The 24,927-nt window shown below is 46.3% G+C and overlaps 1 protein-coding gene and 1 long non-coding RNA gene across 9 annotated transcripts; one reads left to right on the top strand and one right to left on the bottom strand.

Moving 5' to 3' along the window:
* LOC114592004 (zinc finger protein 862-like) lies at nucleotides 1-14,690 on the top strand. Of its 7 annotated transcripts, none has more exons than XM_077921101.1 (9): nucleotides 155-287; nucleotides 754-881; nucleotides 2,421-2,503; nucleotides 3,485-3,608; nucleotides 5,663-5,752; nucleotides 8,539-8,724; nucleotides 8,980-9,075; nucleotides 10,036-10,083; nucleotides 11,988-14,690. In XM_077921101.1, the coding sequence occupies exons 3-9, from the start codon at nucleotides 2,438-2,440 to the stop codon at nucleotides 14,078-14,080; spliced, it is 2,703 nt and encodes a 900-aa protein (XP_077777227.1). In that variant the 5' UTR covers nucleotides 155-287; nucleotides 754-881; nucleotides 2,421-2,437; the 3' UTR covers nucleotides 14,081-14,690. The 7 variants fall into 7 exon arrangements, with proteins under 7 accessions (XP_028575635.2, XP_028575633.2, XP_028575632.2 ...); XM_077921092.1 differs by having other exon boundaries at nucleotides 3,482-3,608; XM_028719803.2 differs by having other exon boundaries at nucleotides 256-341; nucleotides 3,482-3,608.
* A 2,540-nt stretch (nucleotides 14,691-17,230) lies between these two features.
* On the bottom strand, nucleotides 17,231-21,277 carry LOC114592046 (uncharacterized). Of its 2 annotated transcripts, none has more exons than XR_013391625.1 (3): nucleotides 21,200-21,277; nucleotides 19,791-19,941; nucleotides 17,231-17,595 (listed from the first exon to the last, which is right to left on the bottom strand). It is a non-coding gene; the product is annotated as an uncharacterized LOC114592046 (long non-coding RNA). The 2 variants fall into 2 exon arrangements; XR_003705419.2 differs by lacking the exon at nucleotides 21,200-21,277 and adding an exon at nucleotides 20,841-21,000 and having other exon boundaries at nucleotides 17,232-17,595.
* Between the last annotated feature and the right edge of the window lie 3,650 nt (nucleotides 21,278-24,927).

Below are 24,927 nucleotides of genomic sequence, written 5' to 3'. Positions count from 1 at the left end.
CCGGGACCAGGCCGGCTGCTCTCGGCGCCTCCAATGTAGCCGCAGGAAAGGGGCGCCTGGCGCGCCGTAGCCAATAGATTTCCAGCGTGCGTGCGTGTGTGTTTTAGTGGATCCGAGCTTCGGATGCAGAGCCGGAGCCATGGAGTGGGTCGCCGCCGCTTCAGGAAAGAGGGGCGATCCCTTTGCTGGAGGGATCGCTGCCTGGGAGCCTCCCGATGCGCCCCCGACGGCAGCAGAGCGCGGCCCCGAGGAGCGGCGGGACTGCACTGATGGCTTCAGCTTTGCAGGCAAGCAGAGACCCAATGAAGGGGAGAATCGGGTTCAATGCACTTTTCATTTATGTAAGGCTTCTTTTTGCGGTTTAGGGGTGGCGTCGTCGGCTCCCGGGCTGCCTTTTGTCTTTCTCGACGTGCGGTGGTGCTAAGCAAGAGAGAGAAATATGGGGAGAGAAATATGTGGGGTGTGGGCGGCGGCGGAGAATGGGATGGAGAGAGGCTTATTGTTTGGGGGAATTGGACCGAATCCATATGGGGGAAGGATCGGGCACAGTCTAGTGTCGTAGTGGCACCCCCAAAGCAAAGATCTCACCTCGACTCCAAAACGGGGAAAGGACTTCATTTGGATAAAATCCTGCCTGGTCCAAGCTCCGGTTGTTTCAGGGGCGCATCACCCCCTGACTGTCGGTCCATTCATTCTTGTCCCCCACCCACATCTCCGCCGCTCAGTGGCGTTTTGTTGGTTTCATATCTGCAGACAGAAATCTTGGAAAGAGTCGACTGCTTGCCTTCCGGGACCGCTGAAATTCTTTTCATTCATTAGCAATTTCTGTTAGGCGCCTGAAGGGAACATAGATCAATGCTGCGCCCCTGTCGTTTCAAAAGGTGAGAGGAGCTGGGCTGCGTCAAACTAAAGGGTCTCTCTCTTCTCTTTACTAACAGTATTTGCATTTCTATCCCACCTTTTAATCCAAGGAACTCAAGGTGTGGTGCATATGGTTTTCCCCACCTCTTCAATTAATCCCCACAAGAACCCCACAAGGTAGGCTAGGCTGAGAGGCAGTGACTAGGTCACAATGTCTCCTGGTTTCAGCAAAAATGGAAGGGGAACCTGATTGTTCCCGTCTCTTCAGGCCTTTTCATATATTGCTGTTTTGCTAAAGGGCAAAACAGTATTAATAATACTTTGCCGCTCCCTTCTGCAGATATGCCTTTCATTCCTATCAGCTTCAAATATTTTGAGAAAATGTGTATTTTTTATTATTATTAATTAAATTTGTATATCGCCCTTCATCCACAACATAAATATTCAGAATAAAGTACGTAAGAAAAAAACACACAAGAAGAAAACAAACCAAACCAATAAGGTAAAGGTAAAGGTACCCCTGCCCGTACGGGCCAGTCTTGACAGACTCTGGGGTTGTGCGCCCATCTCACTCTATAGGCCAGGGGCCAGCGCTGTCCGCAGACACTTCCGGGTCACATGGCCAGCGTGACATTGCTGCTCTGGTGAGCCAGCGCAGCACACGGAAACGCCGTTTACCTTCCCGCTAGTAAGCGGTCCCTATTTATCTACTTGCACCCGGGGGTGCTTTCGAACTGCTAGGTTGGCAGGCGCTGGGACCGAGCAATGGGAGCGCACCCCGCCGCGGGGATTCGAACCGCGACCTTTCGATCGGCAAGTCCTAGGCGCTGAGGCTTTAACCCACAGCGGCACCCGCGTCCCATACATTACCCACACATTTAAAAGGACATAGACTGTTAATCAGCCAAAGCACTGAGCATCTTAGCTCCAGGTTATCTCAAGGAACCCTCAGTCACTGAGATCATCTGCAAGAGCATCGTCGGTTGTTCCCCAAGTTGTCGAGGCTCATTTGACAACAAGCAACTAGGCCTTTTGTATCATAAGCCCTGTGTGGTGGAATACTCTGCCAGTAGAGGTTCAGCAAGCACCTTCCATTTTAACCTTTAAGTACCTGTTCAAAGCTTTCCCATTCCATCAGGTTTATGCAGAAAATTAAGAACACATCTGCCATAATAATTAGTGGATTTCTTATCAAAATGTTCTTATTGTATAGTTTTATGTATAGCTTTCGTAAACCACTGCAAATAGTGGTACAGCGGTACACTTCAGGTTACATACGCGTCAGGTTACATACTCCGCTAACCCAGAAATAGTACCTCGGGTTAAGAACTTTGCTTCAGGATGAGAACAGAAATCGTGCTCTGGTGGCGCAGCAGCAGCGGGAGGCCCCATTAGCTAAAGTGGTGCTTCAGGTTAAGAACAGTTTCAGGTTAAGAACGGACCTCCGGAACAAATTAAGTACTTAACTCGAGGTACCACTGTATATAAATATTTTTATAAATAAAAATCAATCAATTTCACCCAAAATGTGCCCTCAGTTTTGTTTCTTGTTCACACAGGCTCTGAAAAGTGTTCCATGTTTCAGTTGAGGTCCACATCTCCTCCTTGGGAAAAGGACGTTGCTGCGGTAGAGTCTGTCCAGGTGTGTGGTCTACCATGGCATGGTTTTTGGCTATATAGGAGAAACCCCAAACCCCTCTCACTCATTTGACCAGGAAGCTTCAAAGCCCCTTTTTCAAGTCTGTTTTTAATCTGTGGAACCAGATGTTGTCTGCTATCATGGTCCCACCACCTTCCTTACTCCCCACCCTAAATTCCTACACACGCAAAGAGACACACACACAAGAAGAAATTGCATACAATAGAACAAAATGGGAGAACATTGATCCCAGTGGGAATACCTTTTTTTTTTAATACTTCCATTAATGCTTCCATTATACTGGCCTCAGTCCAGTATACCTGAAGGAGCGTCTCCACCCCCACGTTCTACCCTGACACTGAGGTCCAGTTCTGAGGGCCTTCTGGCGGTTCCCTCACTGCGAGAAGCCAAGTTACAGGGAACCAGGCAGAGGGCCTTCTCGGTAGTGGCGCCTGCCCTGTGGAACGCCCTCCCACCAGATGTCAAAGAGAACAACAACTACCTGACATTTAGAAGACATCTGAAGGCAACCCTGTTTAGGGAAGCTTTTAATGTTTGATGTATCACAGTATTTTAATATTTTGTTGGAAACTGCCCAGAGTGGCTGGGGAAGTCCGGCCAGATGGGCAGGGTATAATAAATAAATTGATTGATTGATTGATTGATTGATTGATTGATTGAAACACCACACCCTGCATATAGAAGAAAAGCACATCAGTGGGGAAAGGCAGCTTGGCCCTTTGCCTGCTAGTCCATTGTTGTTTTTATTGTTGCAGGTGACTCTTAGTGTAGGGCAATATTTTAAAAATAATACCTCCCCCCGACTTGCAGTGGTGCAGCCTATTTTGCCTGCTGCATATACAGGCCAGGTCTCATTTCCCCCAAGTTGCAGGGAGTTGCACTTAGTGTTCCTCTGTTTTCAGGTGTGAAGTTTTTTTTGGTGGTGTGCCTGAGGCTAAGCTTTCTTTCCTTTCCTTCCAGCAGCCGGTGACCTTTGAGGATGTGGCCGTCTGTTTCACAAAGGGGCAGTGGGATCTGTTGGAGCCAGAGCAAAAAGCCTTGTACAAGGAAGTCATGCAAGAGAACTACGAGAACGTGGCCTCCCTGGGTAAAGAACTATTTCCCAAGGTCACAAGACCTGGGAAACTCTGAATTGTCCATGTCTCCCAGCAGTTTTATTTATGTAAAAGATCTAGATGTATACGTGGAAAGCACAGCACTGGTCATTAGAATGTATGGTACAGATGCCAATAAATGGCCACTTAATTAATCGGGAGTGGCTGCCGAGACCACATAACACCGGTCCTGAAAGACCTACATTGGCTCCCAGTACGTTTCCGAGCGCAATTCAAAGTGTTGGTGCTGACCTTTAAAGCCCTAAATGGCCACAGTCCAGTATATCTGAAGGAGCGTCTCCACCCCCATCGTTCAGCCTGGACACTGAGGTCCAGCTCCGAGGGCCTTCTGGCAGTTCCCTCATTGCGAGAAGTGAGGTTACCAGGAACCAGGCAGAGGGCCTTCTGCCCTGTAGAAAGCCCTCCCATCAAATGTCAAAGAGAAAAACAACTACCAGACTTTTAGAAGACATCTGAAGGCAGCCTTGTTTAGGGAAGCTTTTAATGTTTGATGCATTAGTGTATTTTAATATTTTGTTGGAAGCCGCCCAGAATGGCTGGGGAAGCCCAGCCAGATGGGCGGGGTATAAATAATAAATATATTATTATTATTATTATTATTATTATTATTATTATTATTATTATTCCAGACTAGATACTAGTTGTTGTTTTTTTAATTTGCTAAGCTTAATGGACATCCTGTAGCAATGAATGCATTCCCAAAGTGAATTACATTTTGCATGAATGCTTTCACATGATAACCCTGAATTATAAATTTATGAGAGATTATTCCATTAATCATTGCATCCTGCCATACCAATGTTGCCTTCTTGCACAAATGGCTGAATTCTATATTATAGTGACATTCACTCAAGCATAGTGCAGAGTGAGCGATCAGCAGAGTTAAAGGAGTCATGGTGTGTGTTGTTTTTTGGGGGAAAGAAGATAAGTAACAGGGCCTTACCAGAGTACGGCTGCAACCCTATACTTGCCCAGGAGAAAACCCCACTGAGACCAGTGGGGCTGACTTCTGAGTATACATGCATACGATTGCACTGTCTGTTGCACACATTTCCATTTGCTTCTGCTCCTTAAACTTCCAGGGATGTTAAAAGTTTGCGTAGGGATCTATATTATACTTGTTTTGGGGGACAGGGAGTGGGTTGGTATGGGGGATTCCCTGGTCTTGAATGGGGTAACTGTGCCCCTGAAGGACCAGGTGCGCAGCCTGGGAGTCATTTTGGACTCACAGCTGTCCATGGAGGCGCAGGTTAACTCTGTGTCCAGGGCAGCTGTCTACCAGCTCCACCTGGTACGCAGGCTAAGACCCTATCTGCCTGCAGACTGTCTCGCCAGAGTGGTGCATGCTCTGGTTATCTCACGCTTGGACTACTGCAACGCGCTCTATGTGGGGCTACCTTTGAAGGTGACCCGGAAACTGCAATTAATCCAGAATGCGGCAGCTAGACTGGTGACTGGGAGTGGCCGCCGGGACCACATAACACCAGTTCTGAGAGATCTGCATTGGCTCCCAGTACGTTTCCGAGCACGATTCAAAGTGTTGGTGCTGACCTTTAAAGCCCTAAACGGCCTTGGTCCTGTATACCTGAAGGAGCGTCTCCACCCCCATCGTTCAGCCCGGACACTGAGATCCAGCGCCGAGGGCCTTCTGGCGGTTCCCTCATTGCGAGAAGTGAGGCTACAGGGAACCAGGCAGAGGGCCTTCTCGGTAGTGGCGCCCGCCCTGTGGAACGCCCTCCCATCAGATGTCAAAGATATAAATAATTACCTGACATTCAGAAGACATCTTAAGGCAGCCTTGTTCAGGGAAGTTTTTAATATGTAACGCTGTACTATTTTTAACACTGATTGGGAGCCGCCCAGAGTGGCTGGGGAAACTCAGCCAGATGGGCGGGGTATAAATAATAAATTATTATTATTATTATTATTATTATTATTATTATTATTATTATTATTATTATTATTATTATTGTTCCACTGTCTTCCTCATGACCCTTTTCTTTTTTCCTGCCTTGCTCCCAAACAGGTTTTCCAGTTGCCAAACCCACCTTGATCTTCTGGCTGGAGCAAGGAGCGGAGCCCTGGGTTCAAGATATGGGAGAAAAAGCAATCAAAGGTGAGGTCTGCTGCAGGCTTGGGGAGGCCCAACATGGCCCGCTGTGGAATATTAAGGGGGTCTGGATGAGCGTACACCCATATACAGCCCACATCTTCAGCGCCTAAATGGGTTGGGTGTTGGGAGCACATTCTCCGACCACAGGAATGCAGGAACAGGAGAGCAGCATTCCTGAGGAATAGGTCCCCGTGCAGTGGACTCACATTTGCTATTGTGAGCACCTCAAAGGTAGCAGAGTAATGGAAGCAAAGCTGTGGAGGTTTTGTTGCATACCTAATTTATTTCTACAGATTAAACAAATAAAAGAACATAACATGTAAGAGATACAGCTCCCTGTTAGGATATTTCCGTTCCACCTTAAAAGGGAGCAGGCTTTGTGAGTCACAGAGTCTGCGTATTTCCTGTTCACAGGATGTTTATGGTTTCAGTTGCTTTCGTTTCCTTCTTCGTGCCTGAACGCTGAAGCAGGCGGTCATGTTTTTCTTTGTTCTGATCAACAGTTGAATAAACTTGTAAATATGCTCTCCTGCTGTGCATCTCTCGCTGTGTGAATTCTGCTGATAGAGTGTGCACCAGCCTAAGAATGTGGCAATCTATTTCTGAGGCTTCGTGTCGCTAATTGCTGATACTGCCTGACTACGGGAGGTCGATGGATCGTCCGGCAGCTGGCTTGGGGGCTATGATGGACTTTGTCTCCCTGGCAGTATCCCAACACTCCCCTCATATTGCCATCGTGTCTCTGGACAGATCAAAGAAAAACAGGCACAGTGCTAGGGACGGAAGTCTGGAAGAGTAGTTTCCACCAGCTCCTTTCTCACAGACAGAAAGTAAAACAAACATGATCTGGTGATCTTTGCAATGGGAGGAATGAAAATACTGACATCGGACCCCTCCTTGAAAATTGGGGGAGGCATTTGTTCCCTCAGTGGCGTGCAAAACCTAGCAGTTGAACTGTGAGATGCTGCACTTGTTTGAAAACATTCTCACTATCTCCCTCAGGGTTCCCCCTTCTCCTGTTCCTTTTAGTCCTGTGTGATTTTCTCCCTTCTGTCTCCCTGCCTCCACGGTCTCTGCTCTTGCCATGGGCTGGATAGGCGTGGAGGAATGGTGGGGGGAACCAGCTAGGAAACCACCAAGGGAAAGGTGTCCCAGGCTGATGGGAATCAGAGTCCAACCATATCCAGAAAGCCAGAGGTTCCCCATCTCTGTTGTTGGGGCTTGCGGAATGGAAGTTCAGTGAAAGAACATCTGTTTTTTCCAATCTGTGGTATTTCTAGTGAAGACTCAAGTAGCAGGCAGTGGGAACAAGCATCAGCTGGAGAGCCCCTGCCAGTGAAGGGGGTACAATCCTAGGCAGGGTAGATTGTTGTTGTTGTTTAGTCGTGTCCAACTCTTCATGACCCCCTGGACCAGAGCATGCCAGGCACTCCTGTCTTCCACTGCCTCCCGCAGTTTGGTCAAACTCATGCTGGTAGCTTCGAGAACACTGTCCAACCATCTCGTCCTCTGCCATCCCCTTCTCCTTGTGCCCTCCATCTTTCCCAACATCAGGGTCTTTTCCAGGGAGCCTTCCCTTCTCATGAGGTGGCCAAAGTATTGGAGACTCAGCTTCAGGATCTGTCCTTCCAGTGAGCACTCAGGGCTGATTTCCTTCAGAATGGAGAGGTTTGATCTTCTTGCAGTCCATGGGACTCTCAAGAGTCTTCTCCAGCACCATAATTCAAAAGCATCAATTCTTCGGCGATCAGCCTTCTTGATGGTCCAGCTCTCACTTCCATACATCACTACTGGAAAAACCATAGCTTTTACTATACGGACCTTTGTTGGCAAGGTGACGTCTCTACTTTTTAGAGTAGATAAATTGTTTAATTCCCTATATAGCTGCCAACCATGATGACTATGGTTGGGCTTCATGGTGGGTGGTGGTGATGTTTCTGAGGGCCAGTTGTTGGAAACTGCAGGAGGAGAGCGTGGTCTTGTGCTCGGGTCCTAACTGTCGAAGTCCTCCAGTTGTCTGGGTGGCCCCTGTAAGGCCAAGATGTTGGAGGAAAACCTTAAAACATGTCGCAGAGTCCCGCAAAATAGACCAGAGGCAATTGTATTTCATCCAGCAGAGCTTTACTTTCTGCTGAAGGCAAATGGTCGTAATGGTCACAAATCCAAATACAGTGGTACCTTGGGTTACATACGCTTCAGGTTACATACGCTTCAGGTTACAGACTCCGCTAACCCAGAAATAGTACCTCGGGTTAAGAACTTTTCTTCAGGATGAGAACAGAAATCGTTCTCCAGTGGCGCAGCAGCAGCAACAACAGGCCCCATTAGCTAAAGTGGTGCTTCAGGTTAAGAACAATTTCAGTTTAAGAACGGACCTCCGGAACGAATTAAGTACTTAACCCGAGGTACCACTGTACTATGTGCCAAATACAACATCAGAAGGGAGAGAGCTAGAAAGAGAAAGTAAAACCCAGGCTCCCTTTGGCCTATATTTATAGTCAGCATGATCTTAATTGGAAGAGATAAGAGAACTAGTTCAAACCAGCTTCCTGGAAGGTATAACCCAAACAATCATGACCTTTCTGCCTGCTTCTCTCACACAGAGAAGCTTCTAGTAGCTTCGAGAATCCTCTTGTATTATTCAGAATGGGAAAGATCTCTACACATCAGATTAATACTTTATGCACTAAGAAATGCAAACTGACAGATATTGGACTAGGTCCAGCAAGATCTCCTTACGTTATTGTCTAAGACAGCTTCCTGTTTTTCCTCCTCTTGCTTCAAAACAGCAAGTGACAAGAAGACGGCAAAGAAAAAAGCAACCTGCCCCCTGTGTGGGAAAATAGTCTCTTCCAAATACGCTCTTATAGGGCACATGAGGACCCACACGGGAGAGAAGCCTTACGAATGCTCCGACTGCAGCCGGAGGTTTGCCTTGCGGAAGAATCTGACCTTGCACCAGAAAACTCACCAGAGTAAGCGGAACGTGGAGATGGTGTAACTTGCCCAAAACCTTGTCGTGAGGGAGGCGAAAAGAGAGCCTGTATAGTATAGGGGTCTCAGGTGGATGGGTGGGTAGGGACGCAATGGGTCTCCCTGTGTTTTGCATGCAGAGATGTTAATTTACCCCATGGTGAGATTGTGTTTGGTGGAAGGTGGGAGTTCAAACAAAACAGACCAATTGATACCCACCCCACGAGTCTAAATATGCAAACATTGCTTCCTTGCAGAACGCCATGTGCCCAACTCCCAGTTAATCCAAGAAACCGCTTCCTGGAAAGAATCTGCTTTTAGCCAGAACCAGCCAGGGGGACAAGAACATCAAGGTAAGTGCTTCTAACCCCTGTGATGGCCCGACTACTTGGCCTGTGGCAGGCAGAGACAGGGCTAAAGGCCTACTTAGTGGTGGCTCCCAGATTACAGAATGTTCCCACAGAGAGGCTTGTCTGGTGTCTACCTCGATGCCGCTTTTGGCCTCCGCCCCCAGGCAAAGATCATTTGATTTTTCCAAGGTTCTGAAGCCTGTTGTGAATCCTGTTTTTATGCTGCTTGGTGTTTTACTTCTAGTGACAGCTTTTCCACTTACCTTTTATATTGTAATATTTGTAATTCCAACTTTTTGTTTTTATATATGCTGGAATAAAAATGTAGGAGTTTTTAATGTTTGATGTTTTATTGTGTTTTTCATATTCTGGGGAAACCCAGTCAGATGAGCGGGGTATAAATAATAAAATTACTATTATTATTTATTATTGTTATTATTTATAAATTAGCTGCCCTGGGAACTGGTGGAAGGGAGTGGTGTAAATCCAAATCCATAAATGAAAATGACTTCACTGGGCTCAGGCTTTTTAAAATAATTTTATCATTTTTATTGTTTGACACCCTGAGCTCCTTTGGGAGGACAGAGGGGATTAAATTAATAATAACAGCTGCCACTTCTGGGGTCATCATTCCCTGCTTTCTATGCACCAGAGCAATATTCAAAAAGCTTGTTCAGAGCCTATAAAGCTCTTCCCTCCCTTCTAGTTAAGTATTTTTTAGATACAGTGGTACCTCGGGTTAAGAACTTAATTCGTTCTGGAGGTCTGTTCTTAACCTGAAACTGTTCTTAACCTGAAGCACCACTTTAGCTAATGGGGCCTCCTGCTGCCACCACTCCGCCAGAGCACGATTTCTGTTCTCATCCTGAGGTAAAGTTCTTAACCCGAGATACTATTTCTGGGTAGGTAACCTGAAGCGTCTGTAACCCGAGGTACCACTGTATTCTGTTTCTATCCACTCAGATTACCTAACGTCGGAAGTTTCAGTGCCTCAGCCGAGCTACCTTGGAGGTGAGTTTCCATAAAGTGACCTGTCTCATCCCCTCTTGTTTTTGTCGAGTCTCTGCTCCCTTGGTATGGTGTATGGGTGAGGGTGTTATCAGGGTCACAAGACCTTTTTTATGGAGTGGGTGGGTGTCTCAACAAGTTGCTCCCTCCCCTTCCTTAGTACTACAGCCATCAGTGCTGGTGGCTGCTCCTTGTCCCCTGAGCTCTCTGCTCACTTTCCAGAAACTGGCAGGTAAGCCAGCAGCAAAGATGCAGTTGGAAAACTCACCGCTGCAGGCCAAGTTTGATAAGTGGGTGGGACTGCCCACCTGTCTATCATCTGCCACCAGATGGCCAGTTTTAGCCCACATAGTTTGAAATTAAATCATGCATAGTGGGTGGCACTTTGAAGGTCCAACAATCACCTGGCTGGAACTTGAAGAGCCTACACTGTCCGGAGCTCGTCCTACACTTGAGTAGGACCCTGGCAGAGACACATGCCCGACTGGCATGTTCTCTCCCTCCTGGTCTTTCGTTCGGGAGCTTTAAAAGCTTTCTTCTGCCCGAACATCACAGCAACCGATGCCAACCGACACCAGCACACTTAGGGATCCGCAGAGTCTGCGCAGCTTGCGTAACAGACCTCAGCAACTCAGCATTTTGGCTAATCTGCTTTATTTACATATAAACACACACGGAGCACTGAAACATGTCTCCCTCTCTCTCTAGTATCAGACAGTAAAGAGAAAGAACAAAGGACAATAGTCCCACTTCACGGAACACAGTAACACAAACATCCTGTCTCCGTCACTTCCCACTCTGTGGAGTCAAAACATATACCGTCATGCGATAGACAACAATCCCATGACTGCAATCATGGAGCAGGAATTCTAACATACACAGGGTGCATGGGCATAGCCAAGGGGGGGATGAGGGGAGGCATCCCCCCCCATCAAGTAAATCAATAAAAATACTTCTGCCCATCTAACATGAAGCCTGCCCCCCCACCCCCCGCATAAATCCTGGCTACACCCATGACAGGGCTTGCAAAAATTTGTTGCAATGGGGTCGGTTACCACTTTATGTTGGTAGCTGGGTTTTTTGTTGTTAACACATTAATGATCTAACTCATTGGCTCCCAATTGATGGTCCATGGACCACAGGGGGTCTGTGTAGCCCACCCAGGGGAACTGTGGCACCATTCATATAACAAAAACTACCATAGAGATAGCAAAAATTTCAAAAGTAGGGGGTCCGTGGTTCAGGGAAGTTTTTAAAGGCTGATGTTTTATTGTGTCGGGAGCTGCCCAGAGTTGCTGGGGCAACAGTCAGATGGATGGCATAGAAATAATAAGAATAAGAATAGGAATAATAAGCTCTGACTCTGATGCCCTGAAAAAAGAAAAACTGATAGTCAGGGATGCCACTATGACGTCAAACAAAAGAGTAGCGAGTCTGCAAAATTGCCATCCTTTCATAAAGTGCCAAGTATTGAAGTTTCTTGCCTGAATATGAGCATACATATTCCTTTATAACCCTAAAACATATTCCAGTATCACATTTTCATGACATCATATTTCATTTTCATCACAGCATGGTATTTTGTTATTTAGTTATGATTTTAAATTTCATCTGCTATAATTCAAATGACTTAATTTACAAAACTATAGATTTGATGTAATATATTAAATGATTGTTTTCTTGAAGAAATGTATATATAACACCAGTGTATAGAAAGACTGTAAAACTAGGATTCTTTTTAAAGTAATGTTACTAAAATATGTTTAAATGGATAGAATAATAATAATAATAGTTATTTATTTCATTTTGAAAAATGGGTCCTGCAGTACTTAGCTAATTGGGAACCTGATCTAATTAAAAACACCGGCCAACCAACCTATATTATCCCTCCACTTTCTCTCCAAAAGGAATAATCAAGGTTGAAATGGTGGACGACCCAGACGAAAAAGACCCGATGGATGACTATGCCCTCTCGCTGTGTCCCCCGATGGAAGTGTGGCCTCCAAACCTGTATCCAGAGGGCTGTGGAAGGGAACCTGGTGCAGCGGGAGCAGCCCGAAAGACGCTAGGCCCCAGATCTATCCAAAACTCTTGGTTCTCTCAATTCCCGTGGCTGGAGGCCAACAAAGGGCAGACCACCCTCTACTGCGTGGTGTGCAAGGAGAAGCCGCCCGCTCATGGCCCGGTGTCCAAACTGGTAACGGGATACACCCGGCCGTTCAAAGTGGAGACCCTGAAGCACCACGACAAGAGCAACGCCCACAAGCTGTGCGTCCGAGCGCTGACAGCTAAGGAGGACCCAGATGGCGCTCCGGCGGCCGAGCGCTTGACTAAGATGTCCAGCCACGTGCTGAGGAACATGGAGCACCTTTTCAGCGCCGCTTACGACATCGCTTACCACTCGAAGCCTCTGAACGATTACGAGAAAGCGCTGGACCTCCTGCAAGTCATGGGAGCCCCCACCATCCCCAGGTACAGGAACAGGGTGGCATGCACTCTCTTCATAAGGTGCATCGCGGACACATTGCGGAAGGAGATACTTGACAGCATCTGCCGCTCGCCCTGCGCCTGCCTCCTCTTGGACGGCTTCACGGATTCGTCCGACCAGCCCTGCCTGGCGATTTACATCCGCTACCTCAGGAGAGCGGAAGTGAAGGAATCATACCTTTGCTTGGCGTCTTTGCCCGGCCACACCGCCGACGCCTGCTTCGCTGCCGCCGTTTCAGCCATGGATGAGCTGCAGATCCCATTTAGGAAACCCGGGTGGGTCGTGGGCCTTGCCACAGGCGGCGCAGCCAGCATAGCGGCCTGCAAAAGTGCGCTCGTCGCCAAATTCCAAGAGGTGATCCCTCGCCTGTCCCCGGCCCATTGTGTCACCCACAAGCTGCAGTATGCGGCCATCGGCGTCTGCTACAGGGACGTTGACTTTGTGAAGGACTGCGAAAAGCACATCAGGGCGATGTTCAAGTTTTTCCAAGCCTCCCCTGAAAGACTGAGGGAGCTGCATGGTGTGGCTCCCCGCCTGGGCCAAAAGATGGCCAAACTAATGGAGTCAAACAGTGTCAGGTGGGTGGTGAGCAAGAGGCAAACTCTAAGCGTCCTTCTGGAAAGCTTGCCTGCTTTGGTTGCTCACCTTGAGCGCCTGTCAAAATCTGGCAGCCACGAGGGGCAGAAGGCGAAAGGCATGTTGACGTTCTTGAGGAGCTTCCATTTTGTCAAGTTTTCCCACTTCTTGATTGACTTCCTTCAGGTTTACAAACCCCTCTCGGAAGTGTTCCAGAGAGAAAGCGTCTTGCTCGGGCAAGTGAACGCTGCTGTGGAAGCTGCCTACCTCGCCTTGCAAAACCTCATCCAACAGCCGGGACCGAAGGAGGAAGAGTTTAACGCCGCCGTGAAGGACGGTTCTTTCAGAGGGGTCTCCTTGGATGTGGTCGAGATGGGAGAGTTCCGGTTTCAAGTGGACCGGGCAAAAATCATCCTGACCGGGGCGGAATACCTGCACCAGAGATTTGACGGCGAGACATCGCCCCAGCTCTTAAAAAGCACAGAAGTGTTTGATACCATGTGCCGGCCTGCTGCCAGGAGCTGCCTTGCCAATTCTGGAGACGCTGAGGTACTTTCCATGGCGAAATATTTTGAGTACGCTCTCCCTCCCAGCTACAGCGAGGAAAGTCTGCTGGATGAATGGGCCGGACTTAAAAACGTGGCCAGGGACCTTTTGTTTTCAGAGCTGTGCAGGAAGGCCATTGCGGAGCGTCAAGCGTTTCCTTTGCTGAGCAAACTTGCCTCAATTTCTGCATGCTTACGAATCTCTACAAGAAGCTGTAAGCGGGGCTGCGTTGTTATGAACCTGATAAGGACTTACGAGAGGTTGAAGCTTTCCAACGAAGTGGCAAACTCTCTTCTGATGGTGGCAGTCAATGGGGTGGCAGTGCCAGAGTTTGACCCGTTGCCTGCAATCGAGCACTGGTACTTAACATCATCAGGCCGTCGTTGTTGACAACTCGGCCGCCGTCCTCACGTGCGTCGTTGATGGGATGCGGGCCGGAGGACAGTGCAGGGTGTGAATATGACCTATAGTTGCATTGGTGCAAGACATCAGCACCTGATTTCTCCCCTTCCTTTCCTCTCCCCTTGTGTCAGTCTAACCCAGCTCAAAAGGGAGAACAGCCATGGTTGAGTCAAAGGCAGCAGGCCAGAAAGGCTCTGGGGTAACCTAGCAACTCAACTATTAACCCATTGTGGTGTGCAGAGCTCGAAGAGGTTCCTGTATGGACCTGGATCACAGGCCAGGGTTGAGAAGATAGATGATCACACATGAAAAGTGTCCTGGGCCCAACAGATGCTTTGAGCAGGGCTGGTGACGATCTCAGGATGCTCTGGCAGCTTCCTTGTTTAGTTTAAAAAAAAGGTTTTCAAAGCCATCCTTTAAAAAAGCCAAAAAACAAGAAAAAAACAACCTACAAGGCCTTTGGCTCGACACAGACACTTCCACCTGTTACGTTTCCTTACTCATTTTTTGAGGCTACGTTGTTAATATTGGTGTCGTTTAAAATTTTGTTGCAATGCTTTGGGTACCAAGGGGTACTAAAAAGAACAAAACACTTGTATGATTTGTTTGTATTTATTGTTGCACACAGCTGTGGAAGGGTTTGCAAGCTAAGGCAGTAAAGAAATGACGTCAGCAAATACAAAATGAATTGACGTTGGGAATTTTTATACAGGACTCTCGCCTCAAAGGTCTTTTTGGTGGGAACTAGGACCAAATATTCCAGCCAGGTACTAGTAGAGTAAAGCTAGACAGATTTATATGACAGCATTAGAGCATAATTCGCCAGATTGTGTGTCACAGTGATTGTACCTGGCAGTGCAGTTTCTTGTGTAGGACTCCCGCCTTATAGCGATTTGCTGGCGAGTTTGACACAGTTCATTTAAGTTTCATGATAAGGAGATTTACTTCCCACAACAGGGAAAAGTGAGGGTCACTGCTATAATAGTATCTTATCTTACGTACATTTGAGTTTGACACAGAAATGTCAGAGGGCGTCTCTCTTATATATGACAGTGCATGCAAGTTACATAATCCAGGGGCCACGATTGCTTTATTTTATTTTTTGCAGGGAGGGGCATGGACCCATTTGCAAACATAAGTGACTGACATGGATAAAACACACACACCCCATAGGCTATTCTAGCAGGTTACTCAGAGAGCCCCATTGGCTGCTGAGTCACTACTAGGCCAGGTTCAAAGATCTGGTGATACAGTGGTGCCTCGCAAGACGAAATTAATTCGTTCCGCGAGCTTTTTCGTCTTGCGATTTTTTCGTCTTGCGAAGCACGGTGTCGGAAAAGTTTTGGAAAAGCTTCAAAAATCACCGAAGTCTTCAAAAACCTCAAAAAAGGCTACCACACCGCGTTCTATGAGTTGCTCCTCGAAGTCAAGTCGCAACTGTATTAACGGTGTTAAGAAAAAGGAAAGAAACTTGCAAGACGTTTCCGTCTTGCGAAGCAAGCCCATAGGGAAAATCGTCTTGCGAAGCAGCTCAAAAAACAAAAAACCCTTTCGTCTTGCGAGTTTTCCGTCTTGCGAGGCATTCGTCTTGCGAGGTACCACTGTATATAATAAATGATATATAATAAAGCCTGAAGCCACTTGAGCCCAAGTACATTCAGGCCTTCCCAGTTCCTTAAGATGAACATCAGCCACAAATCCTTCTAATAGGGCAATTTCAATGGTCCCCCAGGCCTCTGAGGGTTGGTCAGCTCATTGGCCTCCCTTGCCTTCTTGTTTATGCTGGTTTTAGTGTTTATAATGTTTTTGTATCAGTCCCCTTGGGGTCACTTTTGTGAGGTAAGCAACTGATAATTACAGGGTAATAATAATAATAATAATAATAATAATAATAATAATAATACCCTGCTCATCTGGCTGGGTTTCCCCAGCCACTCTAGGCGGCTCCCAACAGAGTATTAAAAACACGATAAGGCATCAAACATTAAAAACGTCCCTTGCCTTCAGGTGTCTTCTAAAACTCAGGTAGTTGTTTATTTCCTTGACATCTGCTGGGAGGGTGTTCCACAGGGTGGGTGCCACCACTGAGAAGGCCCTCTGCCTGGTTCCTTGTAACCTCACTTCTCGCAGTGAGGGAACTGCCAGAAGGCCCTCGGTGCTGGACCTCAGTATCTGGGCAGAATGATGGGGGTGGAGACGCTCCTTCAGGTATACTGGGCTGAGGCCATTTAGGGCTTTAAAGGTCAGCACCAACACTTTGAATTGTGCCCGGAAACGTACTGGAAACCAGTGTCGGTCTTCCAAGACCGGTGTTATGTGGTCTTGGTGGCTGCTCCCAGTCACCTCTGTCCAGCTGCCGCATTCTGGATTAATTGTAGTTTCTAGGTCACCTTCAAAGGTAGCCCCATGTAGAGTGCATTGCAGTAGTCCAAGTAGGAGATAACGAGAGCAAAAATAATGGCATTCCATTCCCCTTGGCACCTGCCACCACTGAGATCAAGCCTTTTGCATTACAAGTACAGTGGTACGTCTGTTTATAAACAGTCTTGTTTACAAACTATTCAGTTTAAGAACTCTGCAAAACCAGAAGTAGTGTTCTGGTTTGCGAACTTTGCCTCAGTCTGCGAACGGAAGCCAAACGGTGGAAGGGCACCGCCGGCGGAAGGCCTCCTTAGATAAAGCACTACTTGGTTTAAGAACAGATTTGGTTTAAGAATGGACTTCAGGAACAGATTAAGTTTGTAAACCGAAGTACCACTGTATTCTGAATCCTGAACTTTTATCACTGGCCTCGTCAGAAACATGGCGTTGTCCCAGGTGGCATGGCGTTTAGAGAGGAAAACAAAGCTTGTGGAATACAGTGGTACCTCAGGTTAAGTACTTAATTCATTCTGGAGGTCTGTTCTTAACCTGAAGCACCACTTTTGCTATTGGGGCCTCCTGCTGCTGCTGCGCCGCTGGAGCACGATTTCTGTTCTTATCCTGAAGCAAAGTTCTTAACCTGAAGCAATATATCTGGGTTAGCGGAGTGTGTAACCTGAAGTGTATGTAACCTGAAGCGTATGTAACCTGTTGGAAGTTGAGCAATAGTCGTCCAACAGAATTGTTGTATCCAAGAATCAAGGCAGTGAGTAGTAAGAAGAGCAGCTTTATTCCAAAATAAAAGCAACAGTGGTAACAAAAGTCAGCAAGTATACAGCCCATTGCTACTTCCCAAGTCTTTCACATGGCTAAATCTGCTTCGGCTTTCTTTAAAGAAACTTACATTGCATACTAACCACCGCAAGAACTAATGGGAAGAATCAAAGATCACGTCGTCATTTTAAAAAGTTACCATTTCCAGGGGCAAGAAAGAGATTGCTGAATGAGATGGACTTAACGTCGATATCACCAGTTACAGCGAGGTGCTCCACCACTTTCATTCCCGGTGGGGTTGGGAGTCTAACAATTGGCCGGTTGAACACTTCCAACAACATATCTTGGGCGTTAAAGGAGAACGCTACCTGGAAAGAGAAATGAAGAGTTAGATCAGGCATCCCCAACCTGCGGCCCTCCAGATGTTTTGGCCTACAACTAGCATGATCCCTAGCTAACAGGACCAGTGGTCAGGGATGATGGGAATTGTAGTCCAAAACATCTGGAGGGTTGAAGGTTGAGGATGCCTGAGTTAGATCAACTACGCATCTCTTGTCATACTGATTTGCATGAACAAGAACCATTGCTATGATGTTAGCAGACGGACAAGAGGGAAAGCTAGAGACTTGCCAAGAGAATATAAGCCTAAGTATATAGGGGACGCGGGTGGCACTGTGGGTTAAACCACAGAGCCTAGGACTTGCCGATCAGAAGGTTGGCAGTTCGAATCCCCGTGACGGGGTGAGCTCCCGCTGCTCCTGCCAACCTAGCAGTTTGAAAGCACGTCAAAGTGCAAGTAGATAAATAGGTACCGCTCTGGCGGGAAGGTAAACGGCATTTCCGTGCGCTGCTCTGGTTCGCCAGAAGCGGCTTAGTCATGCTGGCCACATGACCCGGAAGCTGTATGCCAGCTCCCTCGGCCAATAAAGCGAGATGAGCGCCGCAACCCCAGAGTCGGCCACGACTGGACCTAATGGTCAGGGTTCCCTTTACCTTTACATAGTGTTAGGCATGAGTTTAATACAAGGGCTGCATTCAGATGTGGAGTTTATTGTGTTAGTTTTACTGGTTAAAATGCTAGAGCTTCTGTCCTGATTTCTAGCATTGTTTTGAAACAGCAACGCCTTGTTGTGTCACTGACTTTTGGGCCGCACTAAATTTTAAATGGCAGGAAAGAGCAGTATGCTGGTATACCACCGCAAATTTTGTAAACATACATCTCAATTTTTCCGAGTTAATGGGTTTGCAAATGGATTTTTGCTGGAAACGGTTAAAGAAATGAGATCTATTCTTCTGCTAGATTCCACCAGATTCCAGGAAGCGGCTTTTGCAGTGTGTGAAATATCACATTAACTTGAGGGGGTGGAGAGAGCAGGTAAGGAAATGTCAATGAGATAAGAGTGGTGCCAGAGTGGTACATACTCTAGTTATCTCTCACTTGGACTACTGCAATGCCCTCTACGTGGGGCTACCTTTGAAGGTGACCCAGAAACTGCAATTAATCCAGAATGAGGCAGCTAGAATGGTGACTGGGATTGGCCGCCGGGACCACATAACACCAGTCCTGAGAGATCTGCATTGGCTCCCGGTACGTTTCCAAACATAATTCAAAGTGTTAGTGCTGACCTTTAAAGCCCTAAACGGCCTCAGCCCAGTATACCCGAAGGAGCGTCTCCACCCCCATCGTTCAGCCCAGACACTGAGATCTAGCGCCGAGGGCCTTCTGGCAGTTCCCTCATTGCGAGAAGTGAGGTTACAGGGACCAGACAGAGGGCCTTCTCAGTAGTGGCGCCCGCCCTGCGGAACACCCTCCCTTCAGATGTGAAGGAAATAAGCAGCTAATCCTATCTTTAAAAGACATCTGAAGGCAGCCCTGTTTAGAGAAGTTTTTAATATTTAATGCTGTATTGTTTTTAACATTCGATTGGGAGCCGCCCAGGGTGGCTGGGGGAACTCAGCCAGATGGGTGGGGTATAAATAATAAATTATTCTTATTCTTATTCTTATTTTATAAAGTGCCGTCTGAATGCAGCCCTGGTTGCTTAAACTTGGCCGCGTTTCCTGTGGAGAAAAAGCAGCGGCGGGCATAAAAAAAAAAATCACGAAACTGTTCATAATTCCAGATATAAGGGGTATTATTCTATCCCACCTAAAAATAACAAGCAGCTTTAATTTGAGACTGGATATAGTCTAGCCTCCATGTAAGCTTTGCAAATCAGGATGAGTGCTCAGTAAACAGGCCATTTGGAAGAGCCCAAGGTTTTTGATATGCCGGACGAGAACATTTTATTTCATCGGTTGGGAAGCTATGGTTCTCCAGCTGTTTGTTGAACTCCCCTCAGTCCCAGCTAGCAGGGCTAATTATTAGGAATTATGGGAACTTCTTGTTCAACATATCAAGGGCCACAGATTCCTCATTCCTGTTTTAAATCAAGGTCCCCTCACCCTTCCACCTCATTATATTGACCTACTGAGTTTTGGTTTGTCCTTTAGGTCTCAGATATACATCCCCAGCTATTCTCCCCGCACGTTATTCCTGCAATAGGGCTCTCCTCTTACTTACTGTGACGAATAGTTCCAGGTCCAAGAGAAGATCCCGCTCTCTCCCCATATCAGAGTTAAAAACGACGACCCTATCTCCGTTGAAAGTCTTAAATCGAGCGTTAAATTGAAGGAGCGGATTCGAGGCATTCTGGCCTATATGTAAGGTAAATCTGATAGGAACATGGGAAAACATGCTTTATACAGAGTCATAGAATAACCCCCTGCAATCTCAGCTAAAGCATTGGTCCATCTAATTCAGTAAAGTGGTACCTTGGGTTAAGTACTTAATTTGTTCCGGAGGTCCGTTCTTAACCTGAAACTGTTCTTAGCCTGAAGCACCACTTTAGCTAATGGGGCCTCCCACTGCCGCCACGCCGCCGGAGCACGATTTCTGTTCTCATCCTGAAGCAAAGTTCTTAACCCGAGGTACCATTTCTGGGTTAGCGGAGTCTGTAACCTGAAGCGTATGTAACCTGAAACGTATGTAACCTGAGGTACCACGGTACTGTCTTTACTAGAAGCCCCAAGAGTACCCTATGGAATATCATGCCTGTTCATATTAGCACACGGAGACAATTTGTAGTATAGATACAAGGTTTACCAGGCCCTCCCCACAGGGATGGGGTGGAAATTTGATTCAGTTTGCATTCAAGGCTAAATCTTATCAAACTGACTCATGAGAACTGACATGTAGCCATCATTCAAAATTTGCACTTGCCTGAATTTTGTGATGCCATTCTCCAAGCAAAGAATGTTTCCAAAATGCAAAAATTAAAGGTATCGAGGGAGGGGAGATATATAATCCTTGTGGCCCACATGTGTGGGGCGAATAAGTAAAATGATTGGCTGGGTGCCTAGATTCAAAATGTGGGGCTTAACACACACTCCAGTGGGAGAGAGCCTCCAGTAGCAGAGTTTAAACTCGCGAAGTTCAGCAGTAGGATGTGGGAATCCAGGCTGTTAAATCTTTTCCGTATCCCATTTTGTTGCATACGTTGCTTTCTGTTTTCTATCCCTCTTAGCATGGAACAGACCACACCAGTATAGTAAGTTAAAATGCTTTACTTACAAAACCGTTCCAAAGGCCAGGTTTATGCATTTATCCAAGCAGCAGCAAAGAGAACACAGATAGAATACTCTTGAGTACAACATACAGATTGCAGTTCTGAACAAGCGTTCTGTGCTTGAAATGCTCAAGACCAGACCTGGCTGATTTACATGGTGGAAGGAAAGGGATAGGAACAGGGAGAGATGGTGTCACTTCCTCCTTCATCAGAGAAGAAGGGGCATGACCTGTGTCTAGGAATCACAGTTCTATTGTTTTAACCCCTTCATGCACAAACTAGCTCTATGTTTGCTAGTTGCATTTGATTGCAATCTCCCACAAGGGGAAAATGTAAATATCCTATTTTCACTATTAATACAGACCTTTTGGCTTCTCGGGCCACCTTGGCTTTGATTTCAATGCGTTCCCCGGCCTTCAAATTCAAGCGGGCAACCATTTGCTAAAAAAAAAAAAAAAAAAGTGAAAGATTCAAGGGCTCCCATTTCTCATAGTATAATCTTTTTCAGCCTCAGGTTCTTGGAATTTATAAATAAAGATAAACAAATTAAAGTCAACTGCCTCTTTGTGATCTTTAAACAGATTGATGACTTTCAGACATCCAGGGTCATTACACCCAATTTTAAACATTTTTAAAAACAAATGTGATACTAATGCTAATCTTTGGTGTTGAAATTAGGGGTTGGGCAGATTTTACTAAAATCAAAATAATTCAGTCTTGATTTTGTGATTTTAGGGTTTTCATTAATCTACGCCCAGTGTATCTAATTAGAACATGAAATTGATTTCAGGTTAAATAATATGGTAAATTTAAAATGGTAAATCACTGGTACATAAAAAAATCAGCTGCCAAGAAGACAGTCTTCTGATATCCAGAGGAACAAAGGGCATATATGTGCAAGGAAACATGGTTACAAAATATTTCAAAACAATTTCCAAACTTTGGATTCTTTGCATAGGCACGGAATCCATGGGAAAATGTCACTAGAAATGTATTTAAACACAGGTTTTGGAGGTAGGAGCAATACTGCCCTGGACAATGATGCAGTTGGGGGAGAAATTTATGGTATACCATAATCCAATATAAATTACTTGTTTGTGGGGAAGTAGTACTGGTGAATCTGGCTCATCTTATTCTTAAGTGTCAATTATATATTGATATGATAACAGCCTAGCTAGGAATTGAACCTGGGAACTTGTGCATGCAAAGCATATGGTCTACACAGTCCCGTCCCCCCCCTTGTTCTTACTGGGAGAACAGAATACTTCAGATGGGGAGATGAATCAGTTGTGGACAATCATTTTAACTGCAGACCTCCTACATGATTGCGGCTAATATAAGATCTTTCCAGATTAGTTAAACTCAATACCAAGTCTTTTCAGGAAGCTATTTATACTGAAACAGAAACCAGTCCATTATTTTTATCCTATTCTGGTTGACCCTAATCAAGGTATTGATTGCCCTTTGATGGCCATTGGATTTTCCCATCTCACCCACTTTATGGAAGAACTCAGTGAGGACTAGCTATGAACCTACCCGGACCCTGAGATCATCTTCTGAGGCCCTCCTTCATGTGCCTCCTCCTTGAGAGGTCCGGAGGGTGGCAACACAAGAACGGGGCCTTCTCTGCAGTGGCTCCCTGTCTGTGGAATGCTCTCCCCAGGGAAGTTGGCCTGGTGCCTTTATTATACACCTTTAGGTGCAAGGCAAAAATGTTCCTCTTTAATCAGGCCTTTGGTTGACCTGATTTTAAAGTGTGACTCTTTTTTTGGGGGGGGTGTTATTTGGGTTAATGTTTTAATTTTTATTTTATATATTGTGATCTTTTCTTTGAACCACCCTGAAACCTCCGGGTATAGGGTGATATATAAATTCATTCAATCAATCAATCAATCAATCAATCAATCAATCAATCAATCAATACTGTGTTCTATATAAAGTTCTGCTGTAGTAAGGCTGGAAGGAGCATGCTAGCCAACGAAAGGCAGAAACATTGTCTAAAAAGAAAACTTGCATAGCTTAATAATAATAATAATGGATTCCCAAAATGATAAATACAAGCAAGCAGTCCCAGTATTTTGTAGTGGGGACTCTTCATTCCTCCAGATGTTGTGGAACTACAACTCCCATCAACCAAAACCAATGGCCGGGCATGATGGGAGTCGTAATTCACCTGAAATATCAAACATTCCCCACGCCTGCCACAGATAATTATCATACCCTTAAACTTACCACTAACAATAACCAAATAGCATTTCTAAAAAATTTTTTTTGCCAACTCACCAATGCCATTGCTTCACAATACAACTATTTAAAAACTATTTAAAAACACCGCCACCTGCGAGCATCTACTTCCTTCTTGGGCTTCAATGGTGTCTGTTTCTCACACCCCCAACCTTTAAATGGTCCTCAGGTGTGAGTGTTTCCTTCTTCTGGCCAATCAGGGATGAAATTCTGGTTACCAGTTAATTAAAAGATAACAGGGCTGATTCCTCTGGCTCTCTGCAGGTGGGGGCGGTTTATCAACATTGGGGGGTGGGGGTGGCGGCTGTTAAGGGGCCTGTTTATTTGCATGTGAAGAACATGCATCCTTTTGCAAGAAATGGGACACAACAACTTAAAAAATGTAATAAGAGTCCTGCTGAATCAAAGGCCAGTCTAGTCCATCGTCCAATTCTTGTAGCGGCCAATTCTATACAGTGGTACGTCAGGTTAAGAACTTAATTTGTTCTGGAGGTCCGTTCTTAACCTGAAACTGTTCTTAACCTGAGGCACCACTTTAGCTAATGGGGTCTCCTGCTGCTGCCGCCATGCCGCCACCGCACGATTTCTGTTCTCATCCTGAAGCAAAGTTCTTAACTTGAGGTACAATTTCTGGGTTAGTGGAGTCTGCAACCTGAAGCGTCTGTAACCCGAGGTGCCACTGTAATGCCTCGGACAGCACAGAATCATAGATCCGTCGAGTTGCAAGGGACCCTAAGGGTCACCAGGAGAGGTAGCACATAACCACCCCCAAAATGTAATAACACTTCCCATTATGCCACACATTAGGGTATGTGCAGTTTGCAGATGTGACAATGCGTGCAGATACCAACCATCTATGGACAACTTTGAGAAACGCTGTAAACAATATTTTTGGGCACTCCATCAAAGACTGGGGGGACGGGACCCTGTGGCCCTCCAGACATTGCTGGACTTGCAAGCAATACAGAGTTTCCTACAAAGCAGGGTTTCTGGACTACAACTCCCATTGTCCCTAACTAGCAGGACCATTGGTTAGGGATGATGGGAGTTGTAGTCCAAAAACAAGCTTCTTCACAGCAAACCCTACTCCACAGCAAATCCCCATTATTTCAGTGTGGCTCACTTAGGAGAACAGCTCTTTTTTCCCCTGAGCGGGGTGGGTGCTCCCTGTGAGAAATTAGAGGATAAACCTCAGGATACAGCTGCTTCAGGTTGAGTTTTTTCGGGTTCCGCCAAAACCTGGAAGTACCGGAATAGGTTACTTCCAGGTTTCGGCAGTCGAGCATGTGCAGAAGCGCTAAATCACGCTTTGCACATGTGCAGAAGCACTGAATCGCAACCCGTGCAAGTGCAGATGCGCTGCTGTGGGTTGCGAATGCTGCGGGTTGTGAACGTGCATCCCACAAGGATCACGTTCGCAACCCGAGCATCCACTGTACAGTGGTACCTCGGGTTAAGTACTTAATTTGTTCCAGAGGTCCGTTCTTAACCTGAAACTGTTCTTAACCTGAAGCACCACTTTAGCTAATGGGGCCTCCTGCTGCCGCCGCGCCGCTGGACCACGATTTCTGTTCTCATCCTGATACAAAGTTCTTAACCCAAGGTAATATTATATTTCTGGGTTAGCGGAGTCTGTAACCTGAAGCGTCTGTAACCTGAAGAGTCTGTTACCCGAGGTACCACTGTACATAACATTTAGGAAACATCTGGAGTATAGGGAAGCCTTTTTTAAGGTATAACACAGGTGGCGCTGTGGGTTAACTACAGAGCCTAGGACTTCCCGATCAGAAGGTCAGCGGTTCGAATCCCCGCGACGGGGTGAGCTCCCGTTGCTCGGTCCCTGCTCCT

Source organism: Podarcis muralis, chromosome 2 (genome assembly GCF_964188315.1).
Source record: "Podarcis muralis chromosome 2, rPodMur119.hap1.1, whole genome shotgun sequence".
Classification (NCBI taxonomy): Eukaryota; Metazoa; Chordata; class Lepidosauria; order Squamata; family Lacertidae; genus Podarcis; species Podarcis muralis.
Note: the sequence above shows the minus strand (reverse complement) of the source record. Positions and strands in the feature narration are given on the sequence as shown.